We start from the raw sequence: 21876 nt of genomic DNA on the forward strand, positions 1-21876 counted from the left end.
AGTAGCTGCAGTAACAGCCACGCACCATCACACTGAGCTTCTCATGAACCTTTGTGAAGCATGTGGCTTAGGGGCATTAAGTCCACTTACACAGTTGCCATCACTACTCCCTACCCCCCAGAACTTTTTAATCTCTCCAAATCACAGCTCATTATACACTTATTCCCCTTTTCTGCTTTACCCCAGTCTCTGGCAACCACCATTTTACTTTATTTCTGGGAATTGGGATATGTAGGAATTGAAGTCATAGATTATTTTTTCTCTGGTTTCTTTTACTTAGCATAATATCTTCAAGGTACATTCATGTTGTGGCATAAGTTGGAATTTTTTTTAAAGGCAGAATAATATTCCACTGTATACATACCACATTTCATTTATTTATCCATCATTGAACTTTTGAGTTATTTCCATCTTTTGGCAATTATAAATAATATGAATGTTGTGAATGTTGGTGCACAAATATCCAAATTTCTGCTTTTAGTTCTTTTAGGTATATACACAGACGTGACATTGTTGGATCAAATGGAAATTATGTTTTAATTTTTTAGGAACAGCCATATTATTCTACAACACTTACACCATTTTATAGCCCCATGGTTAATTCAACAGGCCATTTCCAGTTTCTTTATTCTCACCAACAGTCAATCTTTCTTTCTTTTTCTTTCTTTGTTTCTCTCTCTCTCTCTCTCTCTCTCTCTCTCTCTCTCTCTCTCTCTCTCTCTTGTGGCAGCCATCCTAATGAATGTGAAGTGTAGTATCTGATTTCCCTTTTGAAATAAAATAGTTGACATTTTAAGGTCTGGGAAGGTACATGTGTGGCATTATATTGCTCTTTAAAATGAACATGATTAATGTTTTAGACTGTTTTCCAAGTTGTTTCTGTTTGCTGATATTATATAAAATATATCTGGGAATGAGAGAAGTTGGGCTTTAACTTGCGATCACAGTTGAGAGGATCACTAACCCGTTCCTTATTGGTTGTCAAGATAAGGTAAATGATGACAGAAATGTCCCTTAAGAGCTTATTAAGAAGCCAGGAACGAGTTTGGCCTTGAAGATAAAGTGGATGGTGATCTGCAGAGCTGGAACTGGTCCAGAGTTCCACTTGATAAGTCTTTCTTTGGTCTGGCTGAGCTTTCAGGAAGTTACAGTTACAAATTTAATCAGGCCAGAGATTTTGCTGCTATAGCTTTGGAGATAATCATTTAATTTTTCTTTTACATAGCAAAACTCAACCGTAAAAGAAAGCTCTACTAATCTAAAAACCAGCCATCAAACAGAGCCAGGAGAATTCTGGATAAAAGAATTTCTGAAAGTATAGGTGGGGTATTTTCAGGGGCATCCTCAGTCAAGGAGGTGCTCTAATTACTTTTTGGGCAATTTTGGAGCAGTTTCTGCTGTTTTGCTCCTAAAAAGTAGAGTGAAGTGATTTATTAAAATCCACTGTAAGGATGGTTCTCCCAGGAAGTTACTGTCTGACCAAGAGCTCCAGAGGGCCCAGTGGTGTGACTACAAGAAGGGTTGTGTTTTCACAACCACTGCATGTCAAGCTGTGCCCCAGAATCAGTGCAGCAGAATAAGTACACCATCCATGTTCATGACACCGGACGCAAGTGTAGCTGGGGAGACGGGGGCACGCTCAGTTCTGTGCTTGAACTGTACAACTGCACAACTGTTGGCTCCATTTACGTTGTATTTTGCTTTTTTTTTTTTTTTTTTTTAAGGTTAGAGAAGCATTTGGGGAATTGATAAAATTAATTACACTTTCTTTAAAAAATCTTAAGCTGAGGCTTTCTTTTGTTTTCGGAGCAGAGTCATTCAGCAGAGCTCTGTTTAGTAAAATCTTTGCAGTGTGAGCAGCCTCTCCATTCAGAGGATTCCTCAACTCTGGGTACCTTCCCTGCTCCCCACCCCTCTCCTGTGGCATCACATGGGCCCCTGTGAAGAGATGGCTTCAGCAGGGGCAGTGACTGAAGGTGATTAGACCCCAGTGGGATCATTTGGCTTGAAATGAGGCAGGAAGGACCTGAGGAATTGAGGCATCCTTCATCAGGCCGGGTCTGGTGGGTTGATCCTTCATACCTGGTGAATGAAGAGAGGCTACATTTGTGACAACCTGAAGTTGTCAGATGTTTACCTTTTATTTTCTTCTATTTTGGTGGGACTTGGGATTAAACCTAGGGCTTGCTTACTGGGCTACATGTCTAGCCCTTTTTATAATTTTTAATTTGAAACTGGGTCCTGCTAAGTTGCCCAGGCTGGGCTCAAGCTTTTGATCCTCTTGTCTCACAGCCTCACAGAGTGATAAGATTACTTAGTGCACCGCTATGCTTGGCCAGATGTATGCTTAGTTTTATTCTTTGTAGACTCTAGGATTTTTTCCTCCTCGTGAATGTTTTACCAAACAGTATAATATTTCTAAAATATGATGCTTAGACTGTTTTGGGGAGGATTTTTCTTAGTGATTATTGAATGCTTACTATATTCATAAATTTAGGCATTATTTTGCTCCAGTATTTTAGTAGTTGATACAGTAAAGTATAGTGTCTGCATCCCTGGCTGTCTGTGAGCTGATAGCAGGCCAGAGAGTACACATAGAACACTTTAAGCCGCTTGACCTTCCCACATCTTAACTTGCCTCAGAATCCACTTTTGTTCGGAACCGGTCTGTGTGTTAGGTGACTTGATTCTGCTAGTCAGGGAAGGCAGTGAGGTCCAAGACTGTTGTCTGCAGGCTAACGTGGTTCAGAGTCTTACCTTGTCATGACTGTGGGCAAAAAAAGTTTGCCTTTGATGAACCTCGGTATTTTCATGTCTACCTGGGGATTACTAAGAAAGGCTTACGTCAGCAGTTATCTGAGGATTAAATGAGATAATGTTCAGTCATTTAAGTACACTGGTTATTTTTATGGTGCCCTCTTCAAGGGTTATCTTTGGTAAAAAATGAGAGGGAAGGAAGATTTCCGGAGGAGGACATTGCTACAGGGTGGGAGCAGCAGTCTATTGCAGTGTGGGCTGCTCTGCCTGCAGCTCTGGGAAGGAGAACAGTGGCGCAGGCTGGCTGCAGCTGGGCCTCCTGACCTTTCTTTGATGGTTGCCCAGCTTCTAGACGTCAGCAAATTTGGCTGTAAAATAAAGGTTATGATGGCCAAGTCCCAAGGCGCCCTGGCATGGCAGGGCTTCCTCCCTGTTGCAATCCCCAGCCCTGTAAGTATGTTCACTCTGTTCTTGAGCTCAGGGCCGCCCCCACCCCAGCTTGAGGTCCCCCCTCAGGATGGCTGTGGTGGGAGCGTGCGGTTCTCAGAGGAGCAGGAACCAGCAGCAGATTCTTTCCCCAAGACAGTGGAGTCAACAGATTCCTTCATTCACAGTTTTCTCCTCTTATGTGACTTTTGTCTCTGGACATCAAGAAAAGATAAAATAGGAACTGAATTGTATTCACATGGAGATGGAACTTCTTAACAGCACATTCTGGTGGGCACTGCTGTTTTACAGAGGGATTTTATTTTTGTAACTTTCCTCAAAATTCTTTGTAATATTAATGAAATGGTCTTAAGACTTGATAAGCATACGACAGTGAAAGGAGAATTGTTAGCTACATGAATTCTTTTTCAGTCCTTTTTCTTTTTTTTTTTTTTTTTTTGTCTTTTTCTTTTTTATTGGTACCAGGGATCGAACTCATGACCACGCACTTGCAAGGCAGGTGCTTATGCCACTGAACTAAATCCCCAGCCCCACATGTATTATTTTTATGTGAAAGGACCCTAACATACAAGGGAATAATGTGGGTCAATTTTTAAACCACATGAATGCTAATTATTTTGCTTTAAAAAAAGGTTAATGTTCACATATAAATATTCATGGGAATTTATCATTCTCTGAGAATATTCTGATTGTATCAAGTGTCTTAATGGGAGGAAATAATTTGGAATCATGCAAACCTGAGACAGAGTCCAGGTGGGTCGGCTTTGAAAATTCTGCAGAATCGCTGGGCCTCAGTTCCCTCACTGTGGCAGAGGGACAACAGCACACTCCTAACTTGTCAGGTTGTATTAGGGAGCAAATGAACTGATGAGTTTCAGTGCTAAGTATCCAGTGCCTCGCACATCAGAGCTCAGATAGACATGAAGACACCGTCATTGACTAGAGGCTCTGTAAGGGCTCGACAGCCTGCACTGGCTGGGGCGAGAGGGTGAAGGCAGTGAGGGTGGAAGAGGCTGACTGTGCCTCTGGACTCGGAACGAGTTTAATCACCTCTCTCTCTCTCCTCTTACAGGAATGAATTCTTCCAAAACCAAATTAGAACTCCAGAAGCACTTGACAACGTTGACTAATCAGGAGCAGGCAACTATTTTTGAAGAGGTGCAGGTACAATGCTCAGCCTGTGGTTTTGAGCGGGAAAATAAAGCAGCAGCCACCCCGTGCAGTGTTGTGTGCACAGAGTACACAGGAGCGATGTCACAGCGCACAGGGGCCCTCGTGGTGGAATGGTTAACTGCCCCAGAGGGGCCAGCTCAGAACTGAGGGTTCCCACCTGACAGGTGTCTTGGAAATATGTCAGACTCAGAGCAAGGGAACCATGAAGGGGAAAACAACCTTAACTGGGAGACAGAGCTAGACTGTGACCCGCACACACTGTTTGGTCCCCCGGGAGCTTCTGCCCCCAGGAAGCGGCTCCTTCGTGCTGGGGATTTCAGTGTGCAGTGTGGGAATCACATGAGACACCAGGGCATGCATCCACTAGGGCATGCATGTGAACTCAGTTCTTCCACCTTCCTTCTTTATTTTTTTAAAATTTTCAGTTTGGAAAATAAGTTTAGGTCACGTTACATACTGAGTGTCATGTTACATACTAAAATTGAAAAAGAAAAAATTAGCGGCCACCACCAAGGACAGGTTTATTATCTTTCTACATTAGGCTTCAGAACCAGCCCTGGTGCTTGTGCTGAGGCCCTGTGTGTCTCAGGGAAACCACATTGTGGGTAACTGGCATGCTTGGAGTCTATGCACCATGAGTCTGAAATGAGCTCATCACAAATTCCACGTCTGCTTTAGTGAAGGGGCATGTTTTTGTGGTTTTCTGGCACTTTTCTAGGAAAGAGCTTATATCAGAATAAAGAATATATCTGTCTTTTTTTGTGAGGTGGGGTGCTGGTGACCAGTAGGTTCTGCATGTAATAAAAGAATGTTAGTCACAATAAGACTGGTGGCCGTGTGGATCGGGTTCCCTGTGCCACCTCACTGGGGAAGGCCAATAGCCCAATGATCTGTTTTCTGTTTGTGTGAAAAAATGGAAGGATTATCCTTTTGTCTTTAGTCTCACGTTAGAGTACTTTCCTCATTCCTTTGTTCTTGTGCAGTTGAACTGTAGAAAGAAAGCATAAGATCTTTACAGATTTCACAAATGGATTGGAGCAGACCTCTAACGTGTAGTGCAGTGGGCTGTGTGTTGTTGAATGCTCTAGGAGGTTCTATTACTGGACTAGAGGGTATTTTTACAATTTTCAATTGATTTTATGTTCTTCTATTTTCTGAACCAACTCTACACTCAGTGCTTTTGTTTTTTCATAAAAGTGATTCTCTTAGACAACTGTAATGTGATTTGTATTTGGGGTCAGGAGTGGACAAGGTGCCTCTGATTGTTAACGAATTTACAGTCAAAGCCAAGATGCCGGTGCTGATCCCTTCTAGAGTGGAGCTATTGACTCACTAAGGAGAGCATCTTCCTGGCAGGCGTAGAGATGCACTCCCTTCCCTGCTGTGGATCTGTACTGTCAGTGCCATGTAATGTTTCTCAAGCAGCGTGGTGGCCCAGGATGGGCTTACCCCAGTTTGGTGCGAGGAATAGTTCCTAATAGATAGGATTCTGAAAGTCTCTCTCTTCCATGGAGGTTCTTTAGACACTTACACACATGGCAAAGAAACTTCAAAAAAAAAAGCTGTTGACAAAAATTTGCTTTCAAATAAAAAGACAGTTAGTATCCTAGGACTCAGTGTATTCTAGATATCTCTGTTTCTTCCTGTCTTTTTTTCTGAAGCAAAAAAGTAGTCTTGTTCACTGGCTTTGAAAACCCAGTGTATACTTTGTCCTGCATCATAAGTTACCTCTTTATTGGATGATTCTCATTGGACATCCATCTTTTAATGACTCATTGATAGGCTTCTTGAATTATTTCCTCAGTGACCAAACTTGGGTTTTCTAAGATACTTTCTGGAGTCAAGTCATCCAGTTCTTTTCAAGTAGCTCTGCCTGCTAATATGTTTGAAAACCACACATTTTAAAGAGGCTATAAAGAAAAACATGGCTTGCTGTTTTATGAGTCCTCTTATAATAGAATGGTAAATATTTTTCTTTGCAGTCTTTTTTGAAGGGTTATTTGTTTTTGAAAACCTCCCCTAAGGCAAATTCTTGTAAGGCGAATATAATTGTTGTTGAAATTAATGGTATGTGATTACTTAAAAAGTTATGAAAACAACATAGTGTTTTTGTAAATGAATGTTAATGCTAAAAAAAAAACAGGTTAGTCAGTGTTTTTGTAAATGAATGTTAATGCTAAAAAAAAAAAATACATAATACTCACCTATAGCCATAGGGAGAAAGAAATCACTAAACTGTGAGCGATACAGGAGAAGATAACCTGAGCACCTTAAAGACATGGTACCAGGTGGGCATGTGGCCCTGTTCAGCCCTCTCTTCATAAGAGGACTCTGCACTGCAGAATCACCTTTGCATTTGTGCGTTACTGGGAATGCACAGTTGCCACACATGCCCTGCTGGGCATCGCATATGAAGGTGACATCACGGTAAGGTCTTGCTCACTTCTCAGGCTGCTCCCTGCTGGCCCAGTGTGCCAAATCCACGCTGTCTGTCATCCTTGGCCCAGAGAACCACTTTCAAGCCAAAGGCCAGTTTAAAAACAGTTTTAAAATTTGACTCTCCTCGTCAGAAAGAGTGTGTTTCAGGGAATTGTTTAATGAAATCCTGAGCAGATAAATCAAGGAGATTTGCACTCAGTAGGCATTAGTAATTCATTAAATAGCATGACGTTTCACAAGATACAGATTAATGCTCAGACGATCCTCCTTTTTTTTTTTCACTTCCTAAAGGAAGTGTATTAACTTTGTTCCATGGTTTAGAAGTTGTTTTTTGGGGGGTTTTTTTGGTGCCGGTTATTGAACTTAGGACCTTACACTTGCCAGGCAGGTACCTGTGCCCCTGAGCTATATATTCTCAGCCCCTAAAAGTTATTCTTAAATAAGATGTGGTTAGAATTTTTTAAAAAAGATATGAGAATGCAATATGCAAGTGAGCACTCTCTTTTTAATTAGTTTCCTGGGAATGCCATATACTTTTAACCTTCATTGTCAGTGCTGCAAATTTATTTTTCAGTTGCCTTTACACTAACTGATGAACTCCTTATACAAATGAGATTAAGAAACAGAACAGAACTGGTTTCATTCCCTTTGAGAAGCAATTAGTTGTTTTGGGATTCTTAAAAATCAGATTATACCTACAGAAAAGCACACAAATCAAGTTCAGTGATTTTTCATTACTGGAGATTAAAATTTTATTTTTAGTTTGTGTGTGTGTGTGTATATGTGAGTGTGCACACTGTGTGATAGTGTGGTTGTCATTAACTGCCCATTACTCAGGTTGGACTTGAATTTTTTTATTTTTTTGCCTCAACCTCTCAGAGTTCTAGAATTACTGTCATATAATACCATGTTGAGCCTAGTTCAATAAATTCTTACTTCGAGGGAATCTGTTACAAGCACCAACGTTAAGAAATAGGGCCTTTCTGTTGTGAGGAAGCCAACCTCCGCCAACCTCATCCCTGCCTCTGCGAACACCATCCTGACTTCTGACATAATTTTGAACAGACCAATTCATTTTTGCTTACAAAGTAATGTTACACAATTTAATTTACCATTATTTTCCTTGCAGGCATTTTGGAGGGTAATTTGTTTTTGAAAGCAATTAACTAAGTCAGTTTTGGAAAATAAAGATATGCCACTGTTGGTACACCCATCTGGACTCTATATACAGTATAATAGACAGAAAGAGTCTTTTCTCTGTGCTCCTCTCCTTTTGCTCTTATTGCTTTTGCTCCCTTCCACTGCCATGAATTGTTGCCCTCTGCCATGAATTGTTGCCCTCTGCCATGAATTGTTGCCCTCTGCCATACCACTCTGCTTTGGACCCAGAAGCTTGTGGACTGAGATGTCCATGAACTGTGAGCTAAGTAAACCTTTCCATCCTTAATTTTGGGTGTCAGATATTTTGTTTCAGCAACTAGAGAGAAGTAACCAACACAAAAATTTTGTACCAGAGAAGCAGGGTCATTGCTGTGACTGTACCTGACCGTGTGGTTTAAGAGCCTTTGGAAATACTTGTGGGAAGGGTTTGGAAAAGTTCAGAGATGTTGCCTGAAAGCACTGGAATGCCTTAGCCTTCTGTATGAGAGATTCTGGTCAGAGTTTAGAAGAGCAGAAGGCTGGTAGAAGTTCTGTCAGTGAAAATTAGGCTTGAGGGGTTTCTGCTGGGAAGAAGGACTGCATTGGTTGTTGGAGTCCAGATGATGTATGCTATGGCTTAGAGGACAGTTTGTCTGCTTTGCTCGTGTCCAGAGACTTTGCCCGAGACCAAGATTAAAGGCAATGGACTAATTAATCTGGCAGAAGAAATTTTAAGGCAGTCTGATGTTGAGGCAGTGGCATGGCTATTGTTGAAGGCTTTTAGTCAGATTTGTGCTGCAAATCAAAGGCAAAGAGCCCAGCAGGATGATATAAAATGTGAGTTTGACCAGAAAAGAAGATCCAATAAAGCTATGTATTGCAAAGATAGAGCTGAGAAGATCTTGATTGCTGAGAAGGAACAAGAAAACTTAAAGGTAGCCTGAAGGCATCACAAGAAGCAGCAAGTCTCCACCCTTTGCAACCTCAAAACTGCACAAGTGAAAGGCTTTGCTTTGAGGAGAAAGATGCAGAGCTCATGTTTAAGAATGGCAGCAGTCACACCATGTTCCAGGATGGCAGCAGCATAGAGAATTTGTTCCTTGTAATTGGATTTGGAGTGCCCAGCGATTCAGGAACTTAACCCCTACAGCCAAGAGAGAAGAAAGCCTGGCTAGTGATCTAACTAGCGGCAGGCCTTGACCATCATCCATGTGGTGCTGGTTTTAGGTGCACGCATAATGCAAGAATTTGGAGGTTAAAAAGGCTTCCACCATGATTTCAGAAGGCTGTGTGCCGAGGACAGTATTTGAGCTCTGAGAGTGAAGCCAGAGATTCAGTGAAGACCCCAGAAGTTTGAAGAAGCCAGGAAACATGAATTATCTGAGGAAACTTACAAGGAAGAGAGCAAAGCAGGCCCAAGAGAGAAACCAAGGGAGCTGCAGCACCAAAAGTGCTGTAGGGGCAGAGTTACACAAGCCTTTTTGGAGCTTACAATTTACCACAGATTGCTTCTCATGTATCACATGGAACTGCAGGAATTAATGTTTGCCCTGCTGGATTTTGTACTTGCTTTTGTTCCAATGCTTTGTATTCCCCTCTTTGTGCCTTTTGGAATGGTAACATTTGTCTTGGTGCCATTGTATATTGGAAGTGTTTAACTTTGTTTTATTGTGTACAGGGGCTGGAAGCTAAGAGTTTGCCTTATATCTCGGAGGAGACTTGGAACTTGTACTTTTCAGAGTGCTGAAACTGTTAGGGTTTTGGCAACTCTCAGAAATGGACTAAATGCCTTTGCATAAAGGATGTGTATGAGTCTTTGGGGGACCAGGGGTGGAATGTTACGGTTTGTGTCTGGATGTACCTATAAGGCCTCATGCTGTCATGGGGGTAGGCTTCTAAAGTTTGTGATTGATTCATGGTCCAATGCTGGGGTTAAGGGTGTGAGTGCTACACCCATCCTAGAGTTGCTATGGCCTTCATACACTGTCTTCAGACACTTTCTGCCCCTTGGCAGAAAGTCTTCCCTCTGTGCTCCTTCCCTTTTAACTGTCGTTGCTTTTGCTGTCTTCCACTGCCATGAGTGATTGCCCCTCTCCCATGCCCCCCTTCCTTGGAGACAGCTGATTATGGACTGAAACATCGCAAATTTGTAAGCTAAATAAACCTTTCCATCTTAAATTTTGGGTGTCAGGTATTTTGTCTCAGCCATGAGAGAAAGGTAACTAAGACACATCCTTTTACAATTTCCATAGTTGTGTCATTTTCAGAAAGTCAGTCTGCTTGAAAACACTGTATGTAGCTTTTAGAGGTTGGCTTCTTTCACTTAGTAATTAGTACTTAAATTTCCCGCATGTCTTTCATGGCTTGATGTGGTAGCTCATGTTTCCTTTTAGTGCTGAGTAATATCCCGTTCTGTAGATGTACCAGTTTGTTTATCCATTCACCTGTTGAAGGGCACCTTGATTGCTTCTCGGTTTTGACAGTTATGAATAAAGCTGTTGTAAACATCCTTGTGCAGGTTTATGTTTGCACATATGTTTTCAGATCATGTGGATAACTGCCAGGGACTGCTGGGTTGTGTGGTAAGAAAAGCTGCTGAACTCTTTGCCACAGTGGCCACACTATTTTCCATTCCCACTAGCTGTGAATGAAGGAGAGTTCCTGCTATTTTTGTGGATGTACAGATTCAGAATACCCCTAACCTTGAGAGCTAGCTCTTAAGTTGAAATGTGATCTAATGGAAAATAAAATTTAAATGATTCCTGTGATGTCAGATTTTGTGACCTCAGGATCCATGGCCTGGAGTTTAGGTTGAGAATGTTTACTTGACCTGTAAAACGTTTGAAAGAGCAGGAAGTCCTTAGTGAAAACAAAGCTTCCTAACCATAAAATTGTTTTTTTCTTAAGAAGAACAATGTGCCTTTTAAATGATCCTTTTCTTTAAGAGAAGGACTGGTTAGAGGGTCTGTAGAGTCGCCTGTGCTCTTACTGCTTGTGCCATGAAGGGTGACAGCACTGTTCCTCACCTGGCTGGGCAGGATGGTTGCCACCTTGAACGGTTGACCTGCCTGCTGCGGCTGACCCTGTGTAAAAGGGAAGCCTAGCAGTGTAGAGTGAAGGAGAGAGGAGGACCTGGGCAGTGGGGCCGTCAGTTACTTCAGAAGTTTATAGACTAGCTGCCTTGTGCCTCTCCAGAGCAGTTTGTCCTGTCTCCTTCACATTCCAACAAAATACTGTGCTAAGTCAGATGATCTTACATGCATAGACTTTGATATTTGAAATCCAGCAAATTTGAAAGTCGGAGGATACCGTGGAGTTTTTATTTGTATACATTCTAATCTTAACAGGGTAGGGAGCCTGAGATAAATGACTGGGTTTTGGTCAGCAGACAGAACTTACTAGTCTTGATTTCTAGTCCAGTGCCAGTGCTCTGTTGAAAAATTAAAGGGCATAGAGAGGCTTTAAAGAAGAGAAGAAGCAGGGGAGGAGAAGGATAGAGAGAGAAAGAGGAGGACCCAGTTGAAAAATTTTGTGTCTGGCCAGGGATTTAGCTCAGCGGCATAAGCACCTGCCTGGCAAGCATGAGGCCATGAGTTCGATCCCCTGGTACCAAAAAAAAAAAAAAAAAAAAAAAAGATCTGAAAAATTTTGTGTCGAAGTGCATGCCTCTGGCATTCCACAAAGTCCTTCCTGATGAACGCATGGGACATGTGAAACCACAGCCCTGTGCCCACTCTCTCCCTGTCCAGTTGCTAACCGCGAGCGCTGATAAGGTAGACGTGTGCTCATTATGGCACCTGACCTCTGGGTGTTTACATAGATTTCTATTCCTCTGTTTTAAACAACTGTTTATGAAATGTTGTGACTGTCTTCATCTAATGTCAAAAATTTATTTTAGGCGAAAGGACATGAAAGACCAGTCTAGCCCACTGGTCCCACTTTCCTGTGTAAAAAATCAGCTTTAAGGATCGTTGGTGCCCCCTAGTGAGAGGAGAACGTAAGAGGCACTACCGTGATTAAGTGAATGGAGCCTCACAGCACCTCCAAAGTGGTTTAGCAGTTTTGTTAACAGGTTAAAGGTTTGTAATATTTCTTGTTTTTAATTTTTTTAAAGAAATTGAGACCACGAAATGAGCAGCGAGAGAATGAATTGATTATTTCTTTTCTGAGATGTTTATATGAAGAGAAGCAAAAAGAACACATCCATATTGGAGAGATGAAACAGGTATGGCGCTTTTGTCTCTTGAAACTTTTGATTAGGACACTCACTGTCTTCAGTCTTGAGGGTTTTCTGAAACACTGAAATCGCTTTTTCAAAGTAAATTTTGCTATTTACTTATTTGAGACAAGGTCTTGCTATGTAGTTCAGGCTGACCTTGAACTCACTGTGTAGCCCAGGCTGGTCTCGAACTCGTGGTGATCCTCCTGCCTCAGCCTCCTGAGCTGCTGGAATTACAGGCATGTGGCACCACACCTGGCTTCATGTTTTATTTTCCTATAAGAATGGTTTGGTAGTGTTGAATTATGGTTGAAGAAGATGAGAAGTGTCGGTCTGCATCATAGATGGGTGGGGCAGTTGCAGAGAACCAGCCTCTGTCACCTCACCTTTCTCCCTGGAAAACTGGGAGTGGCATTATGTGGTTTTTTGAAATTATGTGAAAATACCTGAAAATTCTTTGAAATATAAATGTTACATTAGTATAGGGTCCTGTATCTAACTGTTACAGACAGTTAGATACAGTGTTCAGAAGCTCAGCTTATGGGTTATCATTGTTTCCCTCCTGTCCTCTGTCCAGAATTTGAGTTGCTATTTGTGAGGCGATGCATCAGAAGCTGGGGCTGCCGGCAGGTATCTGCCTGTAATACTTGAATTTGTTTAGCAGACCTGGTACACACAAACCATTTTCTCTTGACTCCCTGTGGCTTCTTCATTGATGAGCACATGTATGCTGAAGTTAACTTCAGAAACTCAGTGAAGGGTGTTTAGGTTCCTTTGTTCTCCAAAATTGGCCTGCTCTTTTTCCCGTAAAGCTGTTCAGAATGCTTATTCCAAAGGGAAGGATATGTTAGTACCCAGTGCCTTTCCCCATAAATGGCCTCACTGCCAGCACTCAGGAGTTTTAATTGGATGCGCACCTGTAAACTCTGCCTTCCTGGTCGGCTTTGGCAATCCTGCATCTTCCCTGAACTGTCAAGAGCTCATGTGCGACGTTGTGGGTGTGTGGAAGGTTCCCCTGGTAATTGAATGCAGGATCTTTGTACTGATCCACATTCCCAGCCCCTTTTTATTTTGAGATAGGATCTCATCAAATTGCCTTTGCAGGGCTCAGTGGTTTGTGTTTTTTTTTTTTTTTTTTTTTTTTTGTCTTTTTGAGACAGAGTCTCACTATGCAGTTCAGGCTGGCCTTGAGCTCACTTTCTATCCCAGGCTGGTCTCGAACTCGCAACGATCCTCCTGCCTCAGCCTTTCGAGTGCTGGGATTACAGGCGTGAGCCATCATGCCCGGCAGGGCTTAGTCTTATGATCTTCCTGCTTCAGCTTCAGAAAGTGCTGGGATTATAGACGTGCACCACTCATCTGCCAACCCAGGGCCCTACAAGCAGTGACACCACTGTGTCACTTATATCTGGCTTTTAGCCTTGGTGTGCTAGTTTCCCTCCCTTGCCCTGTGAACCAGTTTTTGGATTCTGTACCCTCCAGGCACATGTGATAGGCCCATTCAGTCTTAAGTTTTCTGGGATTGTTTGCCACCACCCCCATACACGTTTTCCTTGTTCTGACTTTTCTGAGTTAGTCTGACATGTGATGTCAGGAAATTTGTAATTTTGAAATAATTTGTAACTGCTAGGAAGAGGAATGAAGCATTTATGGTAGATGGAAAATGGTCTTGTACTGCACATTGTGAGCATTTATTGAAATGGAAAGTTTTGACCTGAATCTATACTTATTTTTATGGATCATGATAGCATTTTTATGAATTGGGCATAGATCAGGCCAGTGGAGCAGTATACTTAATATTTTTTTCCATTTCAAGCGTCAGAGATTTTAATGTTAAAACACAGCTAATGTCTGCATCTATTAGGGGTTTCTAAGCATTCTGTGGTCTGCATTTATGTAGCAAGTGCTGTGACCCTCCCTGCCAGGTGTGGCTGGTGACCACCAGCTGGACACTCAAATGGGCGCTGAGCAGTGGGAATTTTCAAAGCAGCAGCCGCTCTAAGATGGGTCAAATACAGGTTTAGTATTCATCGGTGGATTCCCACTCATAATTTCTGCTGTCAGATCATCTGACCATGTGCATTCCATTGCTTTTTGTTGCACCTGCAGATCTGGTGATCTTTGGCAATGTGTGTGCTGTGACCTGGACAGGTAGACACATGGCTTTGACAAAGAGCATCTCTGGCCAGCAGGGACAGAGGACAATGAGCCTCTGCCTCAGGGCCCTGCACCCACCAGTGGATATGCTTTTCAAGTGCTGACAGCTATCAAAGGAGTTGATTTTCATCAGCGAGAAAAAAAACTGAACAGATCCTCAGATCTGTATGGAAAAGGAATCAGTTTGGGCAAAGGCCATAATTTGAGTTACAGTTAACTTTTATATATATATTAGAGTATGAAGTGTTAGTCAGTAGGCTTATAATTTCTACTTGTATACTTGTATTCACAGAGCTGACCCAAAAATTGTTAAATCAACTGCCTCTTAATGAATGTTTGCCTTGTGCCAGACACAATTCTCATTCCCTACATGAATTACTCAGTTCATTCTACAACAGCATTTTGAGTGGGTAGTACTGAGTGAGGTGTGATATAAAATTTACTGTGAAGATAGAATGTAAAAGATAGAGTGCCATTAATCCCCTCTAAAATATTCTCCCCCTCTTACAGCACACTTACCGTTCTTGCCGTTTCATGAAGCAGTTCTGAAAGTCCTCTTTCATGAGTGTCTTTTGTTGTGATGTCCTGATGTCCTGAGTTGATTCCAAATGCTTATATTTCATGGATCATTTTGATTGTGGGAGAACCAAAAGTGACACAGTGCCAGCACTGGTGCTTAGGTGGGCGACAAGCCTGCCTTTTCCTTGGATGCAACAGCATTCACTAAGCAGCAGTTTTCACTGTATTTATGATCACACCTCATAAAGACATTCATGAAAGGCTTCCAGAACTACTTAGAAAGTGCAACGACAGGGCTGGGGATTTAGCTCAGCGGCATAAGCGCCTGCCTTGCAAGCAGGCAGTCATGAGTTCGATCCCTGGTACAGATAAAAAGGAAAAAAGACAAAAAAACAAAGTGCAAGGACAGTAGGATAAGCATGTCTGAAGGGAGAGGGAGTATTGTAAAGGGGTTAATGGTAATATGTCTTACTGTAACAGTTTGTAATTTACACATTCACTGTATTGTTGGATCATACCATGTCTCTATTTTAGAGGTGAGGAAATAAAAATAAAAGACAATTTGCCAAGAAACAGTCAGACTAATTTGTCTGAGGTTTAAGTACATTATTTTAATCATGTTTTTCATAGGAGTTTAATAAAATTTAGTGCTATAAAAATACTGATTAATCTGGATTCACTCTCCAATAGATATGTTTTCTTTCTTTTTTGTCCCCTAGCATTTTATTATGAAAAATTTCAAAAGGAAAGTTGAAAGGATTAGACCATAGCATTTACATTTTCACAGGCAGATTTTAGTTTTTAACATTGTATTGAACTTGCTTTATCATATCTACCACTCCACCTTTTTTTTTCTCTCTCTCTCATGATATTAAGTTTGAGCCCAAGGCTTAACACTGAGCTATACCCCAGCCCTTTTTCATTTTGAGACGAGGTTACACTAAATTGCCCAAAGCAGGCTCAAACTTGGCAATCCTCCTGCTTTGGCATCCCAGGATGATGGGATTACAGTTGTGCACCATCGTGCTCTAGTTCACCTTATTGTTTATTACCTTTCAAAATAAGTTTCTTATAAATGCTGTACCTTGATGTGTTTGGCTAAATAGAATTTAGTGTTTAGGTTTTTTAGAGGTAAAATTGACATGTAGCAAGTTGCATGAATCTTAAGTGTGTTATTCACTGAGTTTTGAGCCTTGGTACATCAGGTTGCCGTGACCCTGTCAATGTGGAATATCTCCATCATACTGGGAAGGGTCCTCAGATCCCTTTTCAGTCTGTCCTCACTGCTTCCTCTCCCCTCTGACCGTGGTTTTGGTTTTGACTTGGTTAGCTTTGCTGGTTCTGTGACATGTCAGCATACTGTTTCCGAGGTTCATCCATGGTGTTGCATGTAAGGACAGTCTGTTCCTTTTCATTTCACTGTATTACTGTCACAGTTTGATCTTCCATTCTGCCTGTGAGGGGCACTGGTGAAGGAGACTGGTGGCAGACATGTGCCAGCACAGCATGGTGGGACCCCAGCTGAGAGTTTTAGTCATGTCACAGTCTAATACTTGTCCCAAACTTTTATGCTCAGGTTCTCCCCATCTATCAAAGCATGAACAATGTGATCAGTGTGGTAGAATTCGCTGTGAAGTCCCTTTGAAGGTGTTATGGTTTAAATCTAGATGTTCCCCCAGAGCCTCAAGTACTAATAGTTGGGGCTTTTGAAAGGTGATTGAGTCATAGGAATGCCATAGGTAAATATGACATCAGGAGATAGAACCTGTGTGGAGAGTGGGATCACTGGAGGTGTGACTAGGAGGGTATATCTCATTCCCTGATGCTTCCTTCTGTGCTCTGCTTCCTGAATTCCACAACTTGAACAGTTTTCCTCCACCCTCAGCCTTCCACCCTGCTGCAGACTATGCAAGGACTGAAACGTGAGCTGAAATAAAACTCCTTTTTTAAGTTGTTGGTGTCAGTTATTGGGTCCCAGCAATGAGCAAAATGACTGACAGGTTTGGTTACTGGAAGTGTACCTGTTGCTGTGATGCTTGACTGTGTGGTTCAGAAGCCTAGAAACCTTTGGGGACTGGTTTGCAGAGTTTTGAAAGGTTTGGAGATACTGACCAGAGAAGACCTAGAATGCTGTACACTGAGCTTGATAGGAGATTCTGGTCAGAGTTTAGAAGATAATAATGTTGATTAAAAAGTCACAGTAAGAGCAGGATCGAGAAGTTTCAACGGGGAACAAAGATTTCCATTGGTAATTGGCCTCAAAACAGTATGTGCTATGCTCTAGCAGAATATTTGTCTACATTTTGTTCATGTGCTAAGGCTTTGTAGGAGATCAAGATTAAGTTTGGTAGACTAACTGGTGAAGGAGATTTCAGGGCATCCCAGTGTGGAAGCTATGGCTGGGTATTATTGTGGTGTTTTAGCCACGTGTATACTGAAAATAAGGAGAGAAAAACCTACTTGAAAAGTTTTGGCAGCGTTGGAGCAGAGGACAGCTTGGTTGCTGAACTGGTTCAAAAGAAGCTCAGTGACTTACAACAGGATGGTAGGAAACATGCCTTGAGGCATGTTAGGAATCAGAAACACCCCCTCTTTGGTAAGCTAAGAGATGCAAAAATAAAAGACTTCTTTGAGAAGAGAGGCCTGGACCACCTTGTTAGAGAAAAACCATCTAAGAAGTTGGTTTCCTGGGAATTCGGTTGCCATGAGACAAAGGATGCTTCTGGAATTGGTGTCAGATCTTGGTGTCATCTATGTGGTGCTGATTTTACCAGCTTGCATAATGCAAGAGTCACGAGGCCAGGGAAGCTTCCAGTGATATTTTAGGCACTGCACCCCTGAGAGGGCAGTGTGGAAAGCTGTGAGCGTGAAGCTCAAAGTGTAGTGAGAGCCCCCAAAAGTTGGAGAAACTGGGAATGTGGAATATCCAAGGAAAGCTGCAGGCAGTAAGCAAAGCCAGCAGAAGAGAGAACTGAGAATTACAACTACTGCAGTGCACTAGGAGCTGGCCATTCAAGCTGGCCATTCAACTTTGCACTGGGGAGTGGACAGTGCAACATGACTTAATGTTTGCCCTGTTGGATTTTGGTATTGCTTTCATTTGATTTCTTTCTATCCTCCTATTCCTCCTTTTTGTAATATTAAGCTTTACCCAGTGCTGTTGTATGGTGGTGGGGTTAAACTTTCTTCTTCAGGGGCTCAACAGCTAAAAGTTTGCTTTAAATCTCAGAGGAGACTTTGAACTTAGACTTTTCAGCAATGTTGAATCTGTTAGGACTTTGGCAACTTTCAGAGATGGACTAAACGCATTTTTAATAAAGAGATACACATGAGTCTTTTGGGGACCAAGGGTGGAATGTTATGTAATATCCCCAAAGCCTCAGGTGTTCATACTGATAAGTGGGTCTTTTGAAAGGTGAATGAATCATGGAGGTGACATAGCTAAATGTGACATTGGGAGGTAGAGCCTGGTCTGAAGAGCCCGTAAGTTGCAGGTCACTGGAGGTGTCATCTGGTAGAGGGTGTATTTGTCTCTCAGTTTCCTTTCTTTGCTTTCTGCATTCTAGTTGCCATGACATGAACCATTTTGCCCTTCCCAGGCCCTTTTACTATGCTGCTGACCATGTAAAGATTGAAACATTTGAAATGCAAGCCCAAATAAACCTTTTCTTCTCTAAGTTGTGGACACTGGATATTATGTCTCAGTGACAAGAAAAAAGAAGATGCTTAAGATAAATCAGAAAGTCATTTTCTTTTTTCTTTTTTAAATTTTATTTAAGGAGAAAAAGAAAAAAAGCAGAAAAAGGGTATAAGTTATACAGAATTTCAGAAAAAAAATAAACAGTAGGAAATCACTAGTTAATGGATTACATATTGTCATCTTAGAGATATTTGTTCAAGTTACAAAATTAAAGCATAAAAAGTGGGCATTCAAAGAGTGAGACTGCAAACAGTTTTGTTCAATGATCCAACAAAACTCACTAATAATTGTCTATCTTATACATTTAAATATACATGCAGTTATATCATTTAGAGCACTTTCTTTTCCTCTCTTTTGTACAATGACTACTACACATTTTGGGTTTTATTACTCCCACAGTTCTTACTTTTTTTTTGAAAGAGAGTAAAACCAAATGTGACATAAGAGAACACAGTCGGTTAAATCAAAAGGGTGGACATAATAGATAATGTAAAACCATAATACCAGGTGATCAACAATGGTTACCATAATGCCTCCCGCTATCTCAAATAGAATTGCCTATATCATCAGTTATAATAAAATTGAACAAAACAGTAAAGAACGAAACCAACAAAACCAAAACATTGGAGACATTACAGGTCTTCAAAAGTAGATAATATTCAACCAGAATGGGTGTCATAATGAATCCCACTATCTTCACAGCTGTTGCCTAAACTTTTGAACCTGGTACTATCAAGCAAAACAGAATAGAGGAACATCAGTCAAAACAAGATGGTGAGAGCAATACAGGGCTTCAAATCAAGTTAATAGAAAATCAAAGTAGGTTACTATAATATATCCTGCTATTTTTAAATTTATTTTTCCCTTAATTAAAAAGATAAAAATAAAGTAAACAATAAAATGGAGATTGAGACAAAAGAGGGCATAACAACAAAACAGCGCAGATAAAAACATAACCATTTAAGCAAAATAGTGTTTCACCACGAGATAATCCCAATATAAAAGTAGTTATCACATCATTTTCTTTTTTTAGAATGTCCTGCAGTATTCTCTGTAAAGTTGAACTGGTGGTTGCAAATTCCCCTAGTTCCTCTTTATCCTGGAAGTAGCTTGTTTTTCCATCAATTTCTAGGGACAGTTGTGCAGGATATCTCAATCTTGGCTGGAGGTTATTATCTTTCAAAGCTTGAATTATTTCCCCCCATGCTCTTCGTGATTTGATGGTTTGTGCCGAGAAGTCTGCTGTAATTCTGATGGGTGTTCCCTTGTAAGTGATCTGTTTCTTGTCTCTGACGGCATTTAATATTCTGTTCTTATATTGGATTTCTGGAATTTTGATTATTATACGCCTGGGTGTAGCTCTGTCTGGGTTGTAGGTGGCTGGGGTCCTGTATGCTTCATACATCTGAGTATCTTTACCTTTTGCTAAATTAGGAAAATTCTCCTGGATTATTTCTGCGAGTAGCTTTTGTAGTTCATTTGTTTGTGTCCCTACTTCTTCTTTTACGTTCTTAATTCTTAAGTTATAGATCCTCTTATCATCTTCTTGTCTTTGTATTATTGCTGTTTGTTTCTTTGTTATTTTTAAGAAGTTTTTCATTTCATGCTCCCATATTACAAATCTGCCCTCCAGTTCAGATAATCTATCCTTAGTTTCTTTCAAGCTGTTATGCCAGTTTTCGATAGGGTTTTTAGTTTCCTGGTAATCTCTTTGAACCTGCATCATGTATTCTATGTTTTCTCTATTTTCTCCATCAAACAATTCTCCCCTCTTTTTCTGTTCTTCTATTCCACCATCTGTTTTTTCTCTAACTATTCTGCTTATGTCTTGCTTCAGGTCATTAATAACTTCATTCCTGAACTTGTCTATGAAGCTCTGGAGATAGCACTTTATGTCTATTGGTGCCGTGTCTGCTATTGCCTGTTTCTCAGGATTGGGGCTGAGTAGCCTTTTTTGTTGCTCCCTCTTCCCATATTCTTTGTTCCTTATATATGCAAGCATATATAGGAGGCCCAGCTTCCTTCCCTGTCGGCCACAGTCTGATTGAATTGCCCTGGCTAGGTGTTCCCGCCCACTGCAGCGCACCAGGGAGTTATGGACCAGGCAGCCTATGCAGGGCCGCCTCTCCAGGTCAACCTACTGAAGGCTTCACTGCTAGAGTGCACCTCCAGGTGCTGGGACCTGGGTTGTGCTAGCCTACTGGGTCTGAGCCAGCAGCGTCATGTAGCCTAGGCACTGCTCACCAATCCCGCTTGAGAGGGGGATATGTGACTGAAGTCACTATAGCGCCCTGTTCCGGCAAGTCTGCCCGGTCCCAGAATGTCCTCTGTTGGAGCCTTCTAGACTGTGGAAGAGTCTCAGTTTCCCTCACTCACCACAGGTTGATGCGCGGCTCCCCGCCTGTTCCGCGTTCAACTCCATTCACCGATTCCCGTTCTCAGAGCTTTCGCGTGTCTCTCTCCCTGCTGAACCGATTCAGATGCAGCCGGGGTGGCAGGAAACTGAAATCGCGGCTTCCAGTGGCTCGGGCTCCAGCTTCCATGCTGAGGCTTTATCTCTTCCTGTTATAGCACCAGGATTGCATTCCCAGTTGGCTTCTCATGGCCCAGTTCATTCTTGGGTCAGCAGGGTGTATCTCGTCTTGCTTAGGATTCCTCACTCCGCACCATTCCTGGATTCTAAGCTGGGTCTCTGAGAGAGCCTTCATAGCTGCTGCTATCTGCCCACCATGTTCTCCCGGAAGTCTGAGTGTCATTTTCTAAATGTGAATTAATTTCCGTATCCACATTATTTCCAAATTTGAGTTATGGCACTTGACATGCAAACATCTGTCTAGAGGTACTGAGTGAAGAGTACAGGCGTTCTTCAGGCCTGGGGAAAAAACACATTAAGTGCAGTTTTTCTTTTATGTAGGATCTTCCAGCAGATACTGCTTTCTTTAGTCTTTTTTTTTTTTTGTCTTTTTATCAGTACCGGGGATCGAACTCACGACTGCCTGCTTCCAAGGCAGGTGCTTATGCCGCTGAGCTTAATCCCCAGCCCCGTTCTTCAGTCTTTTATTGAGCATCTTCTTTCTTAAAACTATCAGTCCAGTTTACTTCTATGTTATGAAAATTTGAGAAAGCAGTTCTGTAGTGTCTTAACTTTACGAGTGAACTGGGGCTGAATTCAAAACATCCCTGCCAGGGTTCTTGCAGATAATTTCCTTTGCTTGGAGGCATCCTCCAGTCCAGACAGACTCTTATTCTTGGTAAATGTTAATACCAAGCCAGATGTGCAACCACCTGTGGTGATCTACATTTAGTCAATCAGTGTTAGCCGAGT

General features: G+C 41.7%; 1 protein-coding gene across 7 annotated transcripts in view; it reads left to right on the top strand.

The window, feature by feature from the left end:
- Positions 1–21876, top strand: part of Tbc1d1 (TBC1 domain family member 1) — a 220626-nt gene that overhangs the window by 117490 nt on the left and 81260 nt on the right. For 6 of the 7 annotated variants that reach the window (XM_063240405.1, XM_063240407.1, XM_063240409.1 and 3 more), the window contains 2 exons: positions 4277–4368; positions 12071–12181. In XM_063240405.1, the coding sequence (XP_063096475.1) occupies positions 4277–4368; positions 12071–12181 (203 nt within the window). The remainder of the gene's footprint in view (positions 1–4276; positions 4369–12070; positions 12182–21876) is intronic. The other variant, XM_063240406.1, reaches the window with a different exon arrangement.

This window comes from Cavia porcellus, unplaced genomic scaffold (assembly GCF_034190915.1).
Source record: "Cavia porcellus strain 051 isolate PalLab524CR breed Dunkin Hartley unplaced genomic scaffold, mCavPor4.1 scaffold_30, whole genome shotgun sequence".
In the NCBI taxonomy this organism is placed as follows: Eukaryota; Metazoa; Chordata; class Mammalia; order Rodentia; family Caviidae; genus Cavia; species Cavia porcellus.